This window comes from Channa argus, chromosome 18 (genome assembly GCF_033026475.1).
Source record: "Channa argus isolate prfri chromosome 18, Channa argus male v1.0, whole genome shotgun sequence".
Taxonomy (NCBI): domain Eukaryota; kingdom Metazoa; phylum Chordata; class Actinopteri; order Anabantiformes; family Channidae; genus Channa; species Channa argus.
Genome location: NC_090214.1, coordinates 1,847,507 through 1,870,806, shown reverse-complemented (window position 1 = coordinate 1,870,806; position 23,300 = coordinate 1,847,507). Strand labels below are relative to the sequence as shown.

General features: G+C 43.2%; 1 protein-coding gene across 3 annotated transcripts in view; it reads left to right on the top strand.

The window, feature by feature from the left end:
• Window positions 1–23,300, top strand: part of ttc28 (tetratricopeptide repeat domain 28) — a 94,144-nt gene that overhangs the window by 2,930 nt on the left and 67,914 nt on the right. For 2 of the 3 annotated variants that reach the window (XM_067483701.1, XM_067483700.1), the window contains exon 2: window positions 4,637–4,999. In XM_067483701.1, coding sequence (XP_067339802.1) covers window positions 4,637–4,999 — 363 coding nt within the window. Of the gene's footprint in view, window positions 1–4,636; window positions 5,000–23,300 lie in introns of those variants that run through there. The other variant, XM_067483703.1, reaches the window with a different exon arrangement.

The window sequence follows — 23,300 nt, the reverse complement described above, 5'->3', positions numbered from 1 at the left end:
CTGTCCATCTCCATTACCGGGCTTCCCGGCAGAGACTCAGGTGGTAGGTAAGATGCCAAACAACCGCCGCTTAAAATAACCACATGTTGTTTCTGGAGTCAAAAGGAGGAGCTGAGTGAAAACACACCAAGCACAATCCAGGTCCAGCTCCCTCAGACCTTTCACCTTCTGATGTGGACGTATAGTGAGAGTTCACCTTAACATGTCCACATACTCCATATGGTCAACATCCAGAGATGATCTGGCCCGACTGAGACGTTTCTGCTCGAGTATCCAGACTTCCTGGAATGAAGGAACTAGGATGAAACCTGCCCGAGGTCATTGGGTTTGCAGACGAGCCTCACGGCCTCCAAGCTAATCACCTACCACCAGCTACAGGCCGTCATGTCCAGACCTGAGCTGTCCATCCTGTCATGCCACCTGCAGTCTAAGACTAAGTCACTGCCCTCCAGTTCAGAACTTCTCATCACTCTCTGGGACCAGGACCCAGCAACAACCTCGCTGCAGACGTGGGCCTCCTCAGTTCTGAGCATTAGGAGGAGGGGAAACGTCCAGAGGGGCCTGTCCAGGTCCAGAAGCCCTGCTCTAATCAATTACACTCTGTTTTTGTTTGCTCCCTGTTGGACTCAGGGTTACAGCCCCAGTGTGTCTCCTGACTTTTCCTCTAAATATCCCTGCTGGATTTAGATAATCTAAACTCCCGTTAATCCTGTTTTGGCATTAAACTCTGCAGCAGAGCAATGGCTGCATATGGGAGGGGGTAGTCCACATCTCTGGGGGCTAAAGTTGAAGGACTTCTTGCTTAATAAGTCCACCTTTTTGCAGGTTTGGGCTTGAGGACTTGTTCCTGGAAAGAACAACATCACCCATTTGCCAACGAAGGTGCAGCTTTAAGAAAACCTCCGCAAAAAGCCACAACACAGCAGAAATGTCTTTGAGAGCAACTGAAAGTCCATCCACAAATCTAAAAGTCTGTCCGTTTTTAGCTGCCCCTGGAGACATTGCTGTCCAGGGGACACTAAAGAGTGACGGACACACTTTGTGCCACGTAATCAATCTGATGAAATGTATCCGTGGCCTTTTCGGAGACATTGCTGTGGCGGCTGTGTGCAGCACCTGCGCGCTAACGTTAAATTTGCTCGTGGTTTTTCAAATTGCATTGCTGTGGGCTCTCAGGGCCACCGTAGAAACATTTTCCAGGGAGCCTTTGCAGCTCTGCAGGAGAAAATTTAGGTTCCTCAGTGCAGTGGGTCACGTAATATATCAGCCTCCACTCTGTCACATCCTCACTCCCACTTTCAAATATACCGTCGGCTCGTACAAACAAAGCATTTGTGCCCAGGTGCTTCCACACAAAACCCAGAGACGAGAGTTTCTGTTCAAAGAGCGTCGTAACCCAACAGTTTACTCAGCCTGCTCAGTTAAGTAAACCGTGTGATTGCAAACGTCCACACTAAGGTCCTCTCAGCTTTTTGTCTCCACGCGCTCTATTAACTCTATTGTAGTTCACGTAGTTCACAGCCTTTGCATCTGTAAATACGTGGTTAAAATGTTTTTTATCACAATAGATTTTTTTTCATGTCGGTCGATATCACCCCAGCTCGCCATGTAAACCAAATCAGTATTTCTGGCCAGCTTAAAGGTTCGTTTTTAATTGTGAGGTGAAGACAAAAGCTTAAGTTTGGTTTAGAGAGTATCATAGCAACTGGAGGGGAGTGGGCGGCGAGACTTGCGAGGGCTGGGGATTGTGGGACTTCAGATTTGTTCTGTACTGGTTTGTGGGCTTACTGGGGTTTAGCCAGTGGGTGGAAGTTTGCGATGACGCCATGACTGTGAGCGCTGCCGCAGATGACTGCTGACTTGGGGTCTCCGCTGGTGGACGCTGTGGTCGGTTGTTTTTGGGGACCACCTGCACCTGCTTACATGTGGAACTGTGAAGTCTTGCATTTTGCTGTAGATGGTGGCACTGCTGCACATGATAACACATTTTAATATGGACACAGTTTGCGCGCTAGTCTGCTTGCTGTCGGACTTTAAATATCTCGATGCTGACAAATCCCTCCCCCTTCTCTTCAACAGTGTCTTCTGAGCCTTGGAATACATCTCTTATGGCGTCTTTCTCTCAGCATTTCTCCAACATTTCCTGTCGGTGTTTTCTTTTTTAACTCGCTTCCACTTCCACTGTTCACACTAGAACAATCATTAACACTTGTGCTTCGACCAACTGTTCCTCTTTAAAAAAAAAATACAAATCTTACAATCAGTCCAGTTCTTTACATAGACAACTTTCAAAACGGAATAAACAGAAAAATGTTACAATATAGGTAAAGCATAGAACAAATAAAACAAAGGTAGTAACGGTAATAATTAGAATAACAAAGCCTTAATGATGAAAGCCACAGATAGATGCTGGATGTGGCTGCAAACTCACGGAGAGATTCTCAGTCAAACTTGTACAAAGCATCTGTTTTTCTTTTATCGTTAGCAGGTTTTTGTCGACCTTTTTATGTGCAGTGAAATACAAAGAACACACTCAGGTCCCTGGACACTGTAAATCTGAAACTAAAAATATGTTTATTGTGATGCAAATTGTGGCCACTGGTGGTTTTCCAGTAGCCGACTGTAGGTTCACTGCCTCCGTCAGTGCTGCTGCTGTACCTGAACTATTAGCTACAAAACTTAGCTTCCTGTTGTTTTTTAGATCACCTGCATGCACCTGTCCCTTTCACCCCTCTCCCCCCAGGTTTCCCTTCAAACGTTGTGAGCGGAGTGCTACAAAACAAGTAGCATCCACTTTAAAACCTGCTCAGAGCTGATACTTGACGCTTTTTCAATATGTTCTTTCCCTGTTTTCTTGGAGTGTGTTTCCAGTGACTCATTGGTGCATTTCTAAGCAGAATTATGCATTCGCTTGTCTCTCACTCAAAGCTTTGGGGTGATGCGTTTGCAAGTTTGAGGAATCCCTCCAGTCTGCATATTTGAGATCTGCATTCAAACAGCAGAGAGAGATAATGAAGGCCTTGGCGGAGCCCTGGTGAAAGGACAAATTTGGAAACACCAGATCGGGGAGGGAAGCAGCTACAGAGAAAAAGTCTCAGTGTGCACACTTTGCGCAAAGTGACAACCAGAAGAACAGAAGCTTCATCCGTCTGACTTCGCTGCTTTTTTTTGTCTCTGAGGAATTCAGGCTACCGAACACAAGAGAACAGTGCACGCAGCAGTTTGGTGGCCCATTTGCTGTTAACTACAGTCTCCTATCATGCAGATGAGGCTGCTGCAGCTTCACTCTGTTCCATTGGGTTTTCTATAACTTATGTAACTTGTGAGTTGGCTTTGAATGCAACTCAATCCTGGTTCTTAGGGGCCCCTGCTCTGCTCCCCTGCCCGACCTACTGCCCATTACCTGGATCAGGTGTATTCAACCAATCGGAAGCAGAAAGACAGCATTTCACACGAGGGTGGAGTGAGGCTTCGGACTGACTGCACACACCAGATCCAGTCAGTCAGCAGTAAGTAGGGCAGAGATGGCTGGAGAACATGGTCAGGGCCCGAGCAGGGAGGCCCGGGTCACCGGAATGTGGGTTTTTATTTACCCAAAATGCAACACATGCAAAAAGAATCTGATCACTAACAAAACTAGGCCGGAACAACAAAAGATGGTGAACTTAAAATATTCCAAACTGAACTAGAACACAAGTCCCAACCACGAACAGTGACAAAAACATACATGCAAAACCAGTGTGAGACACGAGGGGAAGTCATTACTGTAACAGAACAAATCATAAACGCACACTAGACAGTTTAATAACATTCCTATATTTTTTAGATCAGTAACTAAATAATGTAACACAGTTTATTTAAATGACTTACAACTGCTAAAGAAATACGTTCCTTATATCTTCCCCTCCCTGCATCCAACGGGGGACTTGGTCTGGGCCTCATGTCGGCCTCAGCCCAATCTTTTATTTGAAGGACCAACATCCCCGGAGCAGCAGAGTTGTAACTCAAGAAAAAGAGAAGTTTAGTTTAATTTAAGGTGCGTTAACCACTATTGACGATGCAAAATTAATCAAATGTGCACGCTACGTGCACTGATTACGCCAAACAGAGAAACCTTAAATCAAAGGTGCTGCTTTATTTTCACTCTGAAAACAAAACGAGCTTCAGGTAAAATTAAGGGTGAAAACATTACCAAACACATTTAGGCTGCAGCCATCAGACGCTGAATATTTGCCGGTTTGATACAAACCTTATGTCAAAGCCTCGTGTAACCCCCCCCACTGATGTACTGTACACGCAGGTCCATATATATTTGGAACTTGTCCCTCTGTCTGCCACCACAGTGGATTTGAAATGAAACACTTGAGGAGCTTAAACAGTTTGCTGACAGTTCGCACTTGACTGTTTCATGTCAGTCTGCTGTGATGCAATGCAGAGCGGAAATGTCACTGTTCAAATCTATATGAATACACTCAGACTGCATTTTACACTGCAGGGAAAAAATATAAAAACACAAGTAAATGTCTTCTCCTGCCTTGTTTTGTCTGACCAACGGTTCAGGTCCAATGAAATTTGAGAAGCTGAAACATCAAAAATAGCTGCTGTTGACTTTTTCTCTTTGTCCTTCTCTCCTCAGTTCTCCCTGTTTGGTTCTCGCTCCACCAGCAGGACCACCAACCCTCCCTCTTCCTCCTCCTCCTCTTCCTCACCTGTGCTCCCTTCAGCCCTGACATTGAAGAGGTCAGACCGAGAGTCGGGCTCCAGCCCCTCTGGCCTCAGCAAAACAGAATTCCTGGAGTGTGTGCGGCGCAGTAACCAGGCCTGCCAGCAGGGGGAGTACGCTCTGGCTGCGCGTCTTTACAGCGAGGCTCTGACCGCCGACCCCCAAAACTGCATCCTGTACAGTAACCGCTCCGCAGCCTTTCTCCGGCTGGGCCAGTACAACGCCTCTTTGGACGACGCCATCAAAGCTCGTCTCATCAACCCCAAATGGCCCAAGGTAAAGAGGCTCGGTCCTCGGTAACTCAGCACTAATCCCACATTTCAAATAGGAGCGTGATGAAGCCGACAGTGGGGGTTTGAGTGCGTGTGCACTTCTGAAGCTCAGAATCAGTGTGAAACAACCGTGCCGGAAATGATTAAACCTGTTGGTTGAATTCTCGACACTATATAGTGGATAGATACGCGCAGTACTACAGAATGTAGATGGTGATCTTTGACACAGGCCTGGTGTTTATGATTCTTCCACATTTTCTTCAGCGAGATCATCTTCACAGATAAACATCACTTAGATTTTTTCTAAGGCCTAAATACAATTGTCAGACACCAAAAGCTATACGATATTAAAACAAGTGTGTGAAGGTGGACTAGTGAGCGGGTACGTTTGGGTTTGGGGTTTCATGTTCCTGCCAACCTCATGCAGTCTACACACAAAACATCACTGCCTGTGTCCATTAAGTGGATGAATATCTCAGTATCATCTCAGTGATGGTGTATTTATGCAGGTATGAAGCAGGGGGAACACAGCTTATTGTAAACCCCCCCGTGATACCAGATCCAGACCCTCAGCCTTGAGTTTGTGGCAGCATTTTAAAGCATCTTCTCCTTCATCTTACTGGATTTAAACTTTCCTTTTTCCGGCAGTTGCCCAACTTTTTAATGGTCTGCACACAAAGACTCGAGCCCTGACGTCGCCTCTTTCCTCCCCAGATTGGGTCACACAGCTTGTTTTGCTGTTGTTTTAATTGTTACCAGCGTACAGCAGCTGAACACGAAGCTGCTATTTAGGTGCCGCAGTCCACATGTTTTACTTTTCTAGCATAATTTCAAGCTTGTGGAGTCTTTCTTTGTTTGACAAGTGTGTTTAAAGGGACAGCGGACAGATATGTCACCAGAACAGACATGCAGGTGTGAAGAGAAGTGATGACAAAAAGGTGGTACATTTAGAAAATGGAAATAATAAGCTGTATATTAACCGGCTAGAATCTTTCAGAGTCACTAACTTATATCTATTAAGTTATCTATTATTTTTCCTAAGCACATAGTCATGAACTAACAGCAAACGGTTGGGAAGAGCTAAAAATCGCCCTTTTCTTTGTTCTTTCGGCTGATCCTGTGAGTTCAGGGCTGCCACATTCATCTGATTTGCTCAGTTCTGTGTGCTGAATGTTGTACAGCAGGTACCTGCCACGCTGTGCTTCACTGGGAACATACCTGCTTGGATAAAACTCGCGTTGCATTTACGGTTTAGGTGTTAGCGTTAGCATGTAGCATCCTCATACAAATAACTTCCTCTGGGAATTTATGCAGCTGTGTGCAGAGCTCAATTAACCAGTCAAATCCAGTAGATTTTGTTTTTTGTATGTTTCATGTACTGCTGATAAATGAGACAAACAAAAAGCAGAAAAACTGTGTTAGTAAGTTCAGCAGCTTCCAAACTTTGGAAACCTATCAGCCCTGATGGAGGCTGCAGGGCTGTCGAATTAGACTGACTTTGTTTTAATTCACTGTGCTAATGAACTAAATATGACAGAGGCAGCTTCACATTTACCACAGGAACTAAATGGCTAGAAAATGAATCAAGTGTTTCTTTCCGCTTGTAGTGAGCGGTGAGGGGAAGGAGGCAGGAGACTGGGTTTGCCAGGCTACGTCTGTCTGGACGAGTGGAGTCCGGCCAGCTCGACTCCACTTCCTCTCTCTGTGAGAGAGAATGGACGGAAGTGGTGTTTGGGTGTGTGAGTGTGTGTGTGTGTGAGTGAGACAGAGCTTTGCATGGCTGTTACTTTGTTTTGAAACCCAGGCGAGGCCTTGGCTTGAGTTTGGCACTTAAAGACATAACAGCAGCAACATTCCTTCGTGTGTGTGTGTGTGTGTGTGTGTGTGTGTGTGTGGCGTGTTTGGTGGCGGTGTCATGGCAGTGGGTTGGCTGCAGTATTCACCGAGGGTCAAAGACATGGTCAAGACTAATGAACTACCAAGCAGAAAGTCTTTTCAGGACCAACGTTTACTTCTGCTTCGCTTCTCTCTTTCTGCTTTTCACTGCATCGTCTTTGCTCTTCTCTTTTTTTTTTTTGTTTGCCTCCCACATTCTGCCCCTTTGCTGCCCCCGTCGACTCCTGTGTTGGGACAACAGGCTCAGACTCTTGCTCCAAAGAGCCACTCGATCATGGGAACAGGGGGGTGGAACCGGTCGAAAGTTGCATATGTTTGTGAGCTTGCGTCAGTTCAAAGTAAAAAAAACTTTTTTTTTTGTCGTTGCTGTTGTGTGCAGCTTTATGTTCCCGTGCGTGTTTTCAGTGCTCAGCTTTGAAAAAGCCTTTTGTGTCTTTGTCATTCAAATGAAGCCGCATCACACAAGTGAAAGTGCTGCGGGAGCGAAACCCTTTGAGTGTTTTTCTCCGGCAGCCTCGACTGTTTTGTGACAGTATTGTGTATGAATGTGTGTTTTTGCAAAGTTGTTACATGCTTCCAAGGAGCCCCCCCCCACCCCCCACCCACCAGAAACACAGGTGTATTTCTTTTCAGCTTCTTAAGCTGGCAGCGGTCTGGGAAACTTGAGCTTCTAATTTTAGGTTGCACAGATAAAGACCTGTGTGTTTCGGACGTCTCATGTCCCAGAAAAGAGGATGGAGGCCCAGTTGTAGATGCAGATGCTCAGCTTCACCACTGATCTGCTGCAGGAGAAGCTACGTGATGAGTGACAAACAGTGTAGTTTTTGGATAAATGACCCTCAGTGAGACATCAGTCACAGACAGAGGATTAGTTATTAGTTATTTAAAGACCTTGTTTTGTCTTTAAATACACAGGCCTTTATTTTTAAATCTCCTTGGTGAAAACCAGAATGAATTAAACCCGATCTGCACAGTTAGACGCCTTTTTATAGAAGTAAACACAGAAAATACATCGTTTTTTCTGCGTCTGAATTTTCTGCTCGTGGCTTCGCTGGAATCGGTGCAGCTCATCAGTGAGACAGACTCTGCTCTGAAGTAGAAGCCAACCACATGGCAGCCAGCTACGCCTGTTTGTGCAGCGGGCCGTGGAGCTGGTCCCGCACCGCTCAGGCTTCCCCTGTCATTAAGAAACTACTCTGCAACCACAGCGCTGCAAAAATAATAAGGACATACGTGCAGAAAGAAAGGACTTGTTTAGGAAGGTTCCCCACATGACAGAGTTTATATTATAACGTGAACCAAAGGGGAAAAGATTCAATTACTCCATGTTTGGGTTCCCCCCTCGTTTGGCAAAGTTAGGGCGGCGTGATTTGACCTGGGACTGTCTCCATTTGAGACTGTGCTGCATCTTAAAACTGAGCCACCAAGAACTGGGTCTGGGTCAGTGGGATCACTCGGGAAGACTGGCAAAAATCCCCCAACGCCTTTTGATACGTCCTAATAATAAATGCAATAGTTGAATCTTCTGAAATTAAGATTTCTTGCTGTTTTTGTGTTCTCGTGAATTTTAATGGTCATTTTTTACTGTTTTCTGATTTATTTTACAAAAAAACACTTAGGCCATTGTAGTGTGACGTAACTAAAGGAGCAAGGTGTGAAGAAAGTTGTAGAAACATTGTGTGAAATTTCTTGCATTTGCAGCTTCATCTCCAGGAAGCTTAAACCTGAGAAACAAACCATGAGCTGCAGCTAAAGTTAGGTTTTTGCTGCAGGTTGGTTGGTTGATTTCATTCACTACAGCAGGTGTGTGCAAGGATCCCGTTTCGTCTTTACAGAAAATGTGCAGAACCTGCGTGAGAAACTCAAATAGTTGTGTCAGACTGAAAGTGAAAGGATGTGAAGAAATGCAGCCACTAGAGAGCAGCACTGACATGTTGGGAAACCGTAAAACACAGAGCTGCAGCCTTTCAGTGGCCCTCTGCTGACCCTCATCACATGAGACCCCAGGCTACCAGGCTCTTCCTCGCTGCAGAGGCAGGACAGACGGACAGAGTGTTTGCTCTAATAGCTGCTCGTGTCGCCTCGTGGCAGCGTAACGGACCGGGTGTCGTTCTTTAAGTGGCTGCCTTTAATTAATCGCGCTCCTTTTCTTTGCCGCTGCTCCTCTTTTCCTGCAGCTTATCGCAGCAGCTCGCTCACAGCTCCTTGTCTTCATGTGAGTATACGTGATAACATGTTTGGAGAAAAGTGCAAATCAGCAGCACATAACCTGCTGCTCGCTCTCTCTCTCTCACACACACACGTTGCCTCTTCTGCCTCTCGCCTGCAGAGTGTAATGAGCTTTGATTTTTGCCTGCCAGTGGAGTGGGCCTAATTGTCTGGTATTAATCCAGAGATATGCTCCTTCTTGCTTGCAGTGTTGGCTTCACATACTGCTGTAAGACATCTGCTCACACGCAGCCAGACCCGAGCAAACTGTGCTGCCTCAGCATCCGTCCTCAGCTACTGGAACCCTTTTCCTTTCTTCTCTCCCTGCGTACATCTCTCCCGCTGACGGTCGGGAGCCTCGACTGTCTGCGCAAAGAGAATTGCAGAGGAAGGAGGAAGATAACGGCAGTGGGAGATAATGACTCGGCTGGTATCACAGGGTAAAGAAGTGGAAATCAATGTCCCAGGATTTGGAGTTCTCCTCAAACGCCAAATGACCACAACATATGCAGCTCACAACTGCTCATTTAAAGCCCGGGTCTGTTTTTTAATGGCTTCAGTCATCGTGTCTGTTGGTTTTTTGACTTAGTCCAACGTCTGTCTCTTCTGAACACCTACACTATAGCTGCTTTGCAGTCTCAGCTTCCTGGTTCAGCTCGACCCACGATGTTTGCTCTGGTTAGATTCTCCACTCCAACATCACCAACGCTTTCACGGGTTTTTACTTTCTAAAGCCAGCCTGGATTCGAACCCATGTCCTCATACTGGCCCCCGTGCTGCCTGGTATGACTTGTATTTAGTTTAAGTATAATGCCATTATTCATTATTGTGGTTGAAGTATATGTAAATCCGACCTTGTCGACTGCGCTGAGCAACATCAGGTCTTTCAGCTCTTTTGCTCCCTGTACTGTTGATTTTCACGTTGCATGGAGTGATGCTCACGAACACTTTGCCCTCAGGTGGCGGCGGCCGGCTGGTCGGCAGCCTTCAGTAGCTGAGCCTGAACTTGGACCAGCAGATTCTTCTGTTTTAGTGGCTGCTTACTTAGCATTCAGCACAATAGCTGTTCCTGTTTTGCATCTTCTATTCTAAAACCAAAAGTCCAGACAAATGCTGTCCCAGCTGTTTGGCTTTCTGTTTCTTCTGCTGAAGCCAGTTAGATGTGCGGCCCCAAAGTGAAAGCAGCTTGTTTGTTTCGTCAGCTGCCCTCATCAACTCCACAGGTGCCACATGGAGCCTATATATTTTAGAAAATTAAAGGAATCATTTAAAAAACGCAGCTGGATCTTCAGGAACGTTCCACAATGGTTCCTTAGGGAATAAATAAATAATGCAAGCTTCTTTTGGAGCCAGTGACGCTGCTTTACGGGCATCATCAATAGTTTCTTTAAAGGGCTTTAAGGAAACCACTGGCAAAAATGGTTGCAGAATGGTTGTAAAACCGAAACGTCAGCATCTTGGAAATGCGGTTTTAAAATTAAGCTGCTGATTGACAGAAAACGTAAATGTTGACTTTATGGTGCATCTTCGAACTAGGACATTTCCACTTTGTATTTTGGACTCTTAACTCTTTTTTGTGTGGCTGCTCTGCACGTGCATGTGTAAAAGCTCAAATACACTGTTTATCAGCACTTCTGTCATCGTGTCTCATTACAACAGCTGGACACACTGTGGTGTCCAACGTCTGTGTTGCTACTGTCACAAACACAGTTTAATGCTATTACAGTAAGTTTATTGTGAAACTTATTTCATTTATTATTTATTATGAATGGATGAGTTAAAGAACAGCAGGTTTCGTTATTGAAATCCTGGTTGTTCTGGAACATGGTCAGTTTGGGTGCAACCACGGTTCAAGCTCCATCTTCCATGACGTCCTTAGTGAACGGAACGTATGATATGAAACGTAAGTTCTCATCCTCAGGTAACCACAGGTGCCTCAATATGTTATGTCGGGCCATTTAAAAAGTGATAAAACCGAATTTTATGTTCGCACATGCAGCTTGTCTTTGCTTTGGGATTAGTTGTCCTCTTGGCCTTGGGATGTTCTCGTTACCTCTCAATACTTTTGAAAGAGAGCGGCTGCGAGGAAAAAAGTGAAAGGAGAGAGAGGAGGTAAACAGCAGGGAGAATGACTCACTAATAATCGGGTGTGTGCTGCTATTTCCAGACAGAGGTCGAGGTTAATGAACAATCATATATTTAGGACTCCTGTGGTGTGTGTGTGTGTGTGTTTGTGGAGGCTGGCAGGGTTGGGTTTAAGCTTCAAAGAGTTTTTTGTGAATGTGATAGGAGTGTGTGTGTGTGTGTGTGTGTGTGTGTGTGTGTGAGTTTAACACAGCAGCGTTCACAGGAAGCTGAAGGCCTCTGTTTTATGAGGTACATGTAAAAAAAAATGAAACGGCTGCATAAATCAGGTTGGACTCTTTATGTCATCATGATTATAGTTAGAAAGGCACTATGAGACACGATGGAGGACTAATAGCTTGTAGTGATCATCTTAGACTTGAAATCTAGAGCTGGTCCAAACTTGGAGAGTCTGCAAACTGCAGCATCTCAGATTTGTTTAGTATCAAGATAATAGTGATATTCTGTGGCGGCGTATCCATAGCAAACGCATCCCGACATATCACCAACTCATCCTCGTCCCCCTTTACTATCTGTACAATAATGTAATGTACAAATACATGAGTAAGGACTTTAATATGTAGGAGTACTTCGTTTTATTGCAGTGTTGCTACTGTGAGGAGAAAGAACCAGGAATGCTTCAAATCCAGAGGCACAGAGAGAAAATCGCCTGAATCGATGTGTAAAACCTGGTGGAGCTCTCCTAACCATTAAAGCAAACACAATTACAGGCTCATCTGTTTGGCAGGGCCCCGGTGACACCGTGCCAGCTCCACCCGACATATGTGCCACCAACTGTCTGTCTGAGCAGGAGCATCAATAACAACAAAGACTACAACAAGTAAAAAATGAAAAATGCTGCTCGGGCCTGTTCGAGTCTGTTTATTGTTCATCTTAACAGGGAAATGTGGAAGTCTCACACGCCACGGTGTGCAGGCAGCATTAATGAATGCAGCGCTCAGCAGTTCCACAATCAGATAATTCTCTCTTGTATGTTCCTGCTTATCTTTAACCCGAAAATGAAATTACATATTCATGGGTTTAAGTGAAACTCTTGAAAAGCTGCATGTGATTTTTAGATACAGACAGTGTAACTGCAGGGGGACTGAAATAAGTAATCAAATATGCAGCTGTTTTTCTGGCAGGTCTCCGTTAGAGAGATTAGCTTTTCACCCTGATTATACAGAACACAGTTGTTAAAGATGCACTTTGTAATGTTTTTCATGGAGGAATATGTACGTTTTTTTTGACATAGGGCTGTATTTATAGGGCTGTGTCTGGCATCTTTCATGTGTATTTATGCGTTAAAAGCACACACACAACGCAAATCAAGACATGTGAAGACGGCAACTCAAGTCTCCGAGCTGCGGATCTGTAACTGCAGTATTTTCGGACATTTTATAAACCAAACAAGTAATTCACGTAAAAATAAGCGTCATTCTGATTAGGAGACATCATGTGAACCCTGATCGCCTGAGAAAGCTGATTCCCCTGAGGAACATGTTGCTGTATGGAGGCGTTCAGGGACATTATGCAATGAGTGTGTGTGGGCTTCGCTTTTTGCTGTTGTGAAGTTGAGTAATGTTGCACTATGTTGTGTGCAGGACATGTCACATTGTTGTACAATCCCACAGAGGTAGACTTCTTTTTTTGGCAGGCTCGTTGTCACTTGCCATGTATTATATTTTTATATTATTATTAACTTTTGATATTATAATATCAATAGCTTTGTGTTGCAGAGAATTCACTCATAAGAATGTAAGGAGGCAGAGTTTAGACTTTGACATAAAGAGACAAGTCCTGACAGAAAGTACTACGAGGGTTTTATTTTGAAGGTGCCTGAACTTACCGTGCACTGCTGAGCACCACTTTTCATTTCTGCATGTTCTCCGCAGCTTCTGACACAGGACTCGACTGGATGTCGCTCGACCACATTTGACCTTCACGAGCGCCCTGTGGGACCAGAGCCGCCTCGGTGTGCGACACTGCACTAACACACCTGTCGGGCACACGTTCGTAACGCAGGCGAATATCAGAGGAGCCGAGGTTACAGAGAATAATATGCGCTATTTAATATAACCTTGCCATAAGGCATGAACGTATCAAATTAGCTGTTAGTTAGCAGAGGGGGAGCGTGGAAACACAAACAGAACAGGCAGCACACACACACACTGACCTCTCTTATCTTTCCCATCGACTACATGTTGTAATTTATTTCTCATGGTTACAATGATTCCATTGCCTCATAGCAGTGTAATTATTCTGTGTGTGTGTGTGTGTGTTTGTGTTTGGCCACGATCAATATGACCTGTGCAGGATGACAGTGTTGACTTCAGTTATTTCCAGAACTTAAACGCAAAATATCTCACCTGTGTTTCGGGTGAAAGCGCTACTGTACTTGTCGACAAAATCTCTGTGCAAAGCGAAACAAACTGAAAATCTGAGAATGGATTTCGCTTCAGAAATCCAAATAATCACAGGGGAATATCTGAACTTTTTAAGACTTTTTTTTTTCCTGTAAAATGCTGAAGAAACACAGATACAATCGCCAGCTGGTTTATAGAAGTAAAAGTAAGCAGTTTGTAACATTGGGAAGTAAAGAAGAAAAATAGTCTAAATTGGTTAATTACAGAAAAGTATTTTCCACTCAAAGTTGTTTGCGATTAGTAAAAATAAATTCTTCATTTTTTACAAGGTGAGATCCCAAAAGGCAAAAACTGGAAATAAAATAAATATTTCCGGTTCAGAACTATTTTACATCTGAAATAAAATCTAATTTAACTGAATCGACAGCTCATCTGCTTTGTAAAGTGTTTTATGCTGCAGATTTTTTTATTTAATGTATTTTCTTAAGCGTTTTATTAACTATTATTTATTGCCCAGATGTTGGGTTATAAACAAATGTCAGTTGTGGAGTTTTCCAATGTTTTATCGCAATTTTCCAGTCATCCGATCAGTCAGGATCTGTTTTTACCTGCATCCTCTCGCCTCAGATCCTTTTACCACCGTCACATCTCATGATGCATTTTCATCTGCAAACTGATGGGAAAGCAGGTTTGATATCGACTTCAGTCGGACCAGATCCTTGTGGTTCTGAGGCCGCGTGCACATCTGCAGTTTTGACTTGGACCTAACAGAAAAGCCTGAAGGTCCAAACCGCAGCACCAACACCAACTGGCCTTTTTCACATTAGTGAAAAATAATTTTGCTCTGATTTAGGTGAAATTCACGTTTTATGTGATTTCAGTTGAGAAATGTTTTATTATTTAGAAATGTTTTTATTATTTCATCAAGTTTGTTTTCCAAAAAAATATTCAGCTAAAATCCAAATGTTGCTTTACTTAGTGGGAAAATAAACAGATCAAGTATTTTATGTGAAACCTTAAAGTACAAAGTACACAGAATTCATTTTTACAGTACAGTAACACAATCTGTCAACACTTGAAAGCAGTTTGAAACATATCTTCCTGATCAGATTTTGATTTCCTACGGTGTCTGGTCTTGGTGGTCAGAACTGATGGGACTTTTATATCTTTTTTTCTTTCTCTCTGTTTGCCTATAACTGCTCCCTCCTTCCTGCACTCACCCCATCCTCAGGGGGAAGAGATCAATGTCAAAAGCTTTGGGATCTGTTACTAAATCAATAATTTTTTTCCCCTAACAGCATGAACATGTGCACAGAGATAAGCCGAACACAGGCACACAGCTGCTCAGGTCTGATAACCAAACCACCTCTGTCTGCACGCTGCTCAGTCTCATTTGATTAGGCCTCACTCTGACCCCCACCCCCCCAAGTGACCCCAATGTGACCAAATTCTCCTATAGCAACACAGCAGCATCTGACCTCTGAACTCCGGATATGCACGTGTGGGATGGAAAAGGACGTTTGTGTGTGTGTGTGTGTGGCTTTATGGCTAAGATCGATTCATCTATTGTGCGTTAGAGAGACGGGGAGGGAGGAAGAGGGTGGAGGTAAGAGGACAGAGTGGGTGAAAGCGCTCAACCCTTCAGCTCAGGAACAGTTTTCTTCTCTCCCTCCTTTCTTCAGATATTCAACCACGCTGGTAAATTGTGTTGAGGTCCAACAAAAAGTCACGTAATTAGTAAAGAGAACGTGAAAATGTAGCTATGTCAATATTGGACAAAAGCTGAACTGAACTGGGGGGTGACTTGGGAGTTCAACCTCCAAGTATCTGTTTGAGGACTGCTTTCAGATTTCAAGCTTGTGGGGGTCCGACCTCAGGCCCAAACACTGCTGAAACTCACTGAAGAGTCAGGATTGTGAAGAAGTTCTCAGGGCAACAGATCAATCATAGTGATGCTCACTGTCTCTGGACGTGTCCAAAGGCTCCAAGAAATAAAGCTGAAGGTGTGTTTGCTCAAATAGTGCAGCGTGTTAGATCTTTTTTTTCTGTTAGTTTGTTTTTCAAAGTGATTATGTGTGTGTGTGTGTGTGTGTGTGTGTGTGTTAGTCTCCATGTGTGGTAGCAAAGATGAATGGTCTCATTTGTGGCCGTCACCTGGAGGCCGAGCTGACTGATGCAGACACACTGCTGCAGACTCTACACACTCTCGCACTCGGACCATTTGGATCCGCTCACTTCAAAGATTCTCTTTTTACTCCTGTCGTTCTCATGTTCGTGTTCTCCTGGCTCGCTGTTTTCTGAAGGGAACATGTACAGTTTAACCAGAACCCAGAGAGCCGGAGGAGCCATTCACCGCTGCCTCCTCTGAGAAGGTTAAATAACGATCCACGATTTAAATTATTAATCTGTATTTAATGCCAAAATATAAGTGAAGAGATGGAAATACGCAGTGAGCTCACTGTACTTTAGGTCGTTATGAAGATGCAATTCAACACAAGATTTATTCAATTTAAATGATTACACTTTAAAATCCAGCGCATTTAGTGAACTTAATTTGCAGGCGAAGCAACTCGTTTACTTGTTTTTGAGTGACGTTAACTTAAAAGGACGCCTGGTGGCTCAGGTAGAGCATTGGGTTGGGATGCAGAAGGCTGCTGGTTCAAATCGCACCCCACCCAGCCTCCAGGGGCAACCTTGCTGCAGGAAGGGCCTCCAGCGTAAAAACTGCAAAGCAGCTACACCAGTAGGATGCAGTAACTCACAAAAAGATGCTCAGAGAAACTTGTAGGAAAGTGTTAATGGGATCAAAGCACCATGGTGCAGTTCATCAGCCCAGTGCAGTTGACCTTTGACCTTTTTCTGCCATTGAAGCCTCGTTTTCTGGCATTTAGACAGAGAGAGGATTAAATGTTTTTGAAAGTTCATTGCTCCAAGTAAAATATACTTCACATGTACAGTGGGTAGTACATTTTACACTTCATGAGCGCTGGATAAATACACATAATTGACACAATAACACAGCAGAGAAGGAGAAGGACGGGGGAGATTGGGGTGTTTACTGACTCTGAGAGCTTATCTTTGCAGTATATCGCATACTAATGATGTATTATAATATAGCATAGTGTTGTTACAGTAATAATGCACATTAATATTTTTTTTTCTTTGGGGGGGTTAACAAAACATAACTGAAGATGTGTCCAAAGTAGAAATCTGTATAACAGATGTTCAGAAGAATGAATTTGTACAAGTACATATTACTTGGTTTTTTTAAGTAATTGGTTTCCATAGTTTTAACGAGTAAATCTGAACTACTTCAAGTACTGGAACCTGTTTTTTCTTTTTTAAAGAGCGCGACACTTTAGAAGAATTTCTACAAATACACCTCTATTCCAGTTCAGCGCAGTGCATTTGCAGGTTTTTGCTAAATTAAGCTAAACTAACCAGAATTTACAGTGTTCTATAAACTGTTGGGCCTAATTGTAAAACAGCAGCAATTATGCAGCTGAACAGAAACCATAACCACATACACAATAAATCTTTGTCTCCCAGTCCAGTACACACACAAACACGTGCGCGTGAACATGTTGAACCACTACATTTATCACTGCCATGGTGTGTGTTTAGTAGCCATGTTGGTTGTGCAAAGTGCTCCATCAAACTGACTTTCTAGACATATGGTGTGTGTGTGTGTGTGTGTGTGTGTGTGTGTGTGTGTGTAGGTAGAGGGATGATCTCGGTCAGACAGATGAATAAAACTGGTCTGATGAAGACGTGCAGCTTTCAGCTCTTCTGTCTTCCAGCGTCAAAGGTCCAGGTGGACTTTATTATCCTGTCACTGTCAGAAAGACTCTTTGGTAGCTCGCATTTTTTTGCAGTGGTATAAAGTTGTGAATCCTACTGAATTCAAGTGATCCATGAGTTATCTGCAGTGTCATCAGTTTGATTACAGTAATATGGAGCTGTGTATAAATGACTGCCAGACTGCTAGTGTGAGCTCGCCTCAGTCTTTCCTTTGTTTGCTGCTTGTAACGGGCTGTAAATATGCAGTTTACAGATTTCATGAAAAAACAATGAGGCCGGTTTTCGCCATGAGCACAAACAAATCGCGCTGAAAACCAGCTGTTGCATTATTAATGGAATATCATCTTAGGAGGGTGTGTGATTTAAGAAACTGTCCACCAACAAAAGAAAAATGCCACACGTTTGCAAGATTGTTTTCTGTGAAACAAGCTGTGATATAATTTTTAAAAAGGGCTGATAGATGTTCATATTAAAAACAGTGCATGTTGATCAGAAAGAGACGTTCTGTAAGACACAGCCACACCCACAGGCTCAGGTTAGCACTCTGCGCAGGACGAGCTCCTCTTTGTGTGTTCACACAGAGGTCATAAGGTCGCACAGGAAGTGCTGTTTTGGTAGTGAAGGAAAATTAACTCTGATGAAGAAAATGGAGGATTATCTGTTCACATTTTCACAACCTGGCCCTGTTTTGCAAAAGGTGTTGTGTGGAGTTTGTGTGCTCTCTCTAGGTTTCCTCCCATGTTTGCTCTGAGACAGACTGGAGACATGTCCAGGGTGGATCCTGCCTCTCACCCGATGACAGCGACCTTAAACAGGAGAAGCTGTTAAAGTTAAAAGATGGATGAAACATCCAGCACATAGTCTCATTGTGTTTGCAGTTTAGTTGCACAGGAACATAACCTCTAGGAGACAGAGGTGCACAGGGACAGAACACTACAGTCTCACTACAAATACTTTACTCAGGTTGATGAAACATGTCCATTTAAGTACCAGCACTGATTTAGGAAAGTGATTTCTCAGGGCATCTATCCAAGTGTCTGATAACAAACACAACAAACCAAGTATTTAAACACTACATGAAAACTTCAGATGTTTTCCACATGTGCCTCATACAGGACGTTTCTACCGAAAACAGAAATGTTCAGGTCTTAAGTTCAATTCTTGTAGCGATTCGAGGAAAGAACCACTTCACAAATACTGTGGAAAAATCATTTCGTGTGTTCACTAATTAAATCTTTTGATTTATTCATTTATTTATTTTTTGTTATTAACTAATGTTGGGGGATAAGCACCAGTGAAAACTTGGAAATACTTGGCGGCTTTAGAGGTTTGGGTTTGATCCCTGTGAGCTGAATCTTTAAGGCCACTTTCCAAAAGAAAGAGTCAAGCTGTGAGAAAACAGAATTGGGGAAGGGGAGTTGAAAATGATTAACGTATTTAACAACTCGCGGCGACACACAGTTGAACGTGAAACAAGATGCGTAGCCATGAATTTTTTGCAGAGACGGAGGAAGTTAATAATCTGACACATTCCTGGGAATAAAATATCCTGTGACAGTCTTATGCGGCAGAAGCTAGAAGAAGCTCAGCTTAGGTTTTTTTCGCAGCAGTGATGCACTGTGTGGTGCCTTTTTGGGAGGTGTATGGATTTGCATTGGCGCCTTCACCCAGAGTCTTTCCGTTTGTTTGCTGCTCCTCACAGCCTCTGAAAATGTCACACGTAACTTTAAAATACTTTATTTATATTTATAAAAATGAATGCACGTTCAATTTAAAAAAAAACTGGTTTTGGAGCTGATGTCAAACACGTGGGCAGGTGAGCGTCGTGCATTTTAATACATTTGTTAACTGGCCAAAGTTACTGCTTTTGAGCCGATGTATCATGCAGCACTATGGCTTATTACGGTATCACACTGTTTGACCGTAGTGTTCAGAGAAATGGTGGAGCAGCACATCATCCTGATGCCTCTGTTACACCTGCGTTACATCACCACCACCTGCCTTGGTCTTCAGCGCCTGTTGTGCACAGCTCGCCAACACAAGCACCCGTCCCAGCTGCAGCCTCTTTTATTTTGGTAACCTGGGCTTAATTATAGGAAGGAGGGTGGTGGCCAGAGTACCAGCGCTCGTGCATCTTCTAATCTTCAACAAAAAAAGAAATATGGAGTTGGTTTTGTTGGTAATTTGTTCAAAGCCTAATAATCATCATGTGAATTACTTTATGTACAGGGTAGCTGCTGAATTTCACTAAATAAATGTAGTACAATCAAAGTACAGTGTTTGCCTCAAGGAAACTAACTAGGAAAACTAGGAAAACGGAAACTAAAACCCATGAATATAACAAAAAATAAAGGCCCAGCAGTGAGTACTTCTACTTCTTGTACTGCGTTCAGTCCTCTGTGTCCAGCTGTCTTCACAGACACATCTGAGTGAACCACTTGTCTTCAGTAGGGACGTGACGTTTAACTTTGTTGCACGGCCAGACTTTTAGTCATTAATATCTACGGGGTTTTGAATGAGGTCCCAGTTTTCCGTCGGCTCTCGTTAGGTTTAGGGAGGTTCACACTGTCGATATTTCAGCCAAAGAAAATGGATGTTTTTGTGTCCAGCTCTGCACAAATGGCAAAAGTGATGAAAATGGAAAATGTTCATTGTCCTGAGAAGGAAACCTGCTTGTTGGCTCAGAATTATTCCCTGAAGATGACGGTTCTCCAGTTTTAAGGTCAGACAGTTCACACTGATGCTGAGGCTCCGTGTTTGATGCGTGTTTAGAAAAAAGTGACTGATTGCTTTGGATGGAACAAGCATCACGTTGTAATGTGTGTCTGATCAATGAGACTGATTATCCCCACGATGTCCCGATAGCAGACCGAGTACAAGTACTTACATTTGAGTACTCTTTGATACAGAGTACTGATACAAACTGTTTTGCTTTTAGAATGAGTTGCGGGACATAAAAAATGTGAGATCCAGTGAGATCCTGGAGGGAGAAGAGGAGAAAACATGGACTGTAGAGTCTATAAAAGGAAAATGAGACTTGTAGTTGCTGTTTATGTCTTGAGCAGATGATGCCTGTCATGGAGGCATCTGGTTAAAAATAGAAATATAAATCCCACATATTCACCTTCACCTGTGATTTCAGGTGCTTTTGTTGATCTGTGAACGGTATTTTCCCCCCTGAACTGCGTGCGGTGAAAAACTTGACACGTTGAGACTTAGCAGCCTCTTGTCCTTCGTAGAAGTCATCGTTGTCACCAAGCACGTTTCGTTTGCAGAGAGGCGGCGAACAATAGTAGCAGCCGTTGTGAAGGAAGACGGCAGGCAGTGATGGAGCCGGGGTTCTCGCTCAGCCCAGGACCAAAGTAAAGCTGCGGTGAGGCTTCACATTCAGCTCCAAGCTGCAATTCTCCTTCTAAATCTAATTTACTTTCAGTCGTTTAGTACTGGAAATCATATTGTTCTTTAAAGGACTGACAGTCACAGACAAGCAGACACCTCAGAGTGTGTGTGTTTGTTAGTGCAAATTGAGTTAATGATTATTATTTTGTTTGGTGCTTCACTTCTGACTCTTCGTAAAGTTCATTTCTATTATTCTATTATTGACTGGAGGAGCTCATCACAATTAAACACTTCATGCCAACCTTTGAATTTGACTGTTTTCACCTGCTGGGTTCATGCAAACAGTGACGCTGGTGCAGAAGGTGGAGATGAAAACACCAGAAAATCCATTTTTGTTCACAACAATACTGTGACATTTATGAGCTTTTGCTTATGTGCTTTCTTGCTGAGGGGTTAAATGGAAGGATTGATGCGATAGCTTAGCATGAAGACTGGAAACACTTTAGGGAGGGAATCTGTTTAAATAGACGTTAATAATAAACCAGTGCCATGTGCACTTAAGTACATCTCTGCTTTAAGATCAAATCTTTTGCTGAAAAAACAAACCTCCACACTTTTGCAACCTGCCAACTACACATTTTCTCCTTATGTAACAGACATTTGGGCATCGTTCCAAACACACAAGCTGTAAACTTAATTTTGTAGGAGGTTTGGATGATGTTTGTATGTTCACCCAACCTCAACGATCATACCTTACAACTGAGAGGGTAAGGACATGGACGCTGGGTTGGGATACAAAGCTACTTTTGTCTCTCTGGTTAAGATGGACAACACTTAACGACAGTACAGCTTGTTATGACTGGTTGGACCTAGGTGGTCCTGGTCAATGCCAGCCCGAACAGTGCATCATACAGATGCAGATTATGCAGCCGTGAATTCTCCTTTTCATCTCTGTCCTTGTTTTGTCATGCTCACATCTTTAGTCAGATTTACCGCTAATAAATATTTTTGTAGCTTCACATCACTGAAACTAACTCCACTGTTAGGAAGAAAACCCCACAACAAACATCTACATTTCCCTCTGATCTGTAGACTTGTGGGGGTCAGGTCTTTTTATTTATGCAGGATAAAGGATCCTGAAGGCTTTTCTCCCTGACTGCCAGTGCCCCCGCCCTCACAACTCCCCTGATCCTCATAAATATCACCCTTAGCTCGATTTCAAACAGGCCTCCCTGCCATCCTCAGTGCAGAGATTCAAAAAGCAGTGTAGGGTTCTCCTCCTGCCTCATGTCCCCGCCAGTGCAGTATCTGAAAAGAAAAACAGCAATGCTCAAAAGTTTAGCAAATGAGCTGGTGTCATCTACATATACGAACCAGTGAGTTGGTGCTGTTCTCAGAAGGGGTTGAGGGCTTTCTTCTCCATTTCATAAGATACAAGTCCAGCAGATGTGATGCAGGTTGAGGTTGCTTCTTGTGTGCAGGGCGTTGTCCTCTTTAAATTTTCTTATTAATGGCTGTTGGTGAACAGGGATTTGACATCAAAGGATACTATGGTATCATCAGCATACAGTTTCATCTCCTTATCCCAGGCTGCAAATTCTTCGGAATTTGTGATGTGGTGGTCAGTGTGTCCAACTCGTCATGAAAGGATGGTGGAGTACTTAGCAGAGACAATGCTGGTGACTATGGCTATGAGGGGGGGCTCCTTCCTTGGGAGGTCCATAAAGGTAAACATTGAAATCTTAGTTGTTATTATTTGCAGCTGTTTAACTTCTAGATGACCACAGACCATGCAGGCATTTCATCTGCAGTTGTTTTGTATGTTTTATAATCTTTTTTTAAACATCATTGTATCTTTGTGCTGATTTTTGCATCATTCTGTAGGTCTTTGTGGCCTTTTTGTGTTTTTTTTGTTGTGGATTTGCATTGTCAGCACATCTCTGAGGACGGTCAAGCTCTGTCTTGTAGACATGTAGACATTTTGTGGTCATTGTGCTGTTTTGGGGTGAGGGCAGAAGGGTTATTTAGGGTCATATTCTGGTTTTGCTTCAAGGAGATTATACGGGTGAAGACTAGGGGACCCTTGGCCTAGGCGGGTGGTTTTTGTTCAAGAACTTGAACCATTACATTTCTTAACTTAATCTTTAGTAATTATTGTGCCTAAACTTAAGTAAATCTTAGTCTGATTATTTTTTAATATTGATTAAATTACCAGTCATTTCTTTATTACCTAGTTTATCATTTAGTCTCTAAAACATTGGGAAACTGTGAAAAATGGCCCATCACTGTTTCAAATCAGTAAGACTTACTAATTAGTAAAATTACTGAGTAAGAAATTGTCAATTGTCTTGTCCCTGTTTAGATCAACAGCTCCAAACCTCAAATTTAAATGTCAAACAAGAAAAAACGTTTAATTTATAATTATAACAAAAACTTTTAAGCTGGTTAAAACCGGTCTTACTTTGGACCACATTGCTGGGACATGGATCCAGTGGTTAAAAAAAACCCCTAAAACTATGACACTGTAACAATGTGTATGGGGGAGTTAATTTGAAATAGGCCTCAGCTTCA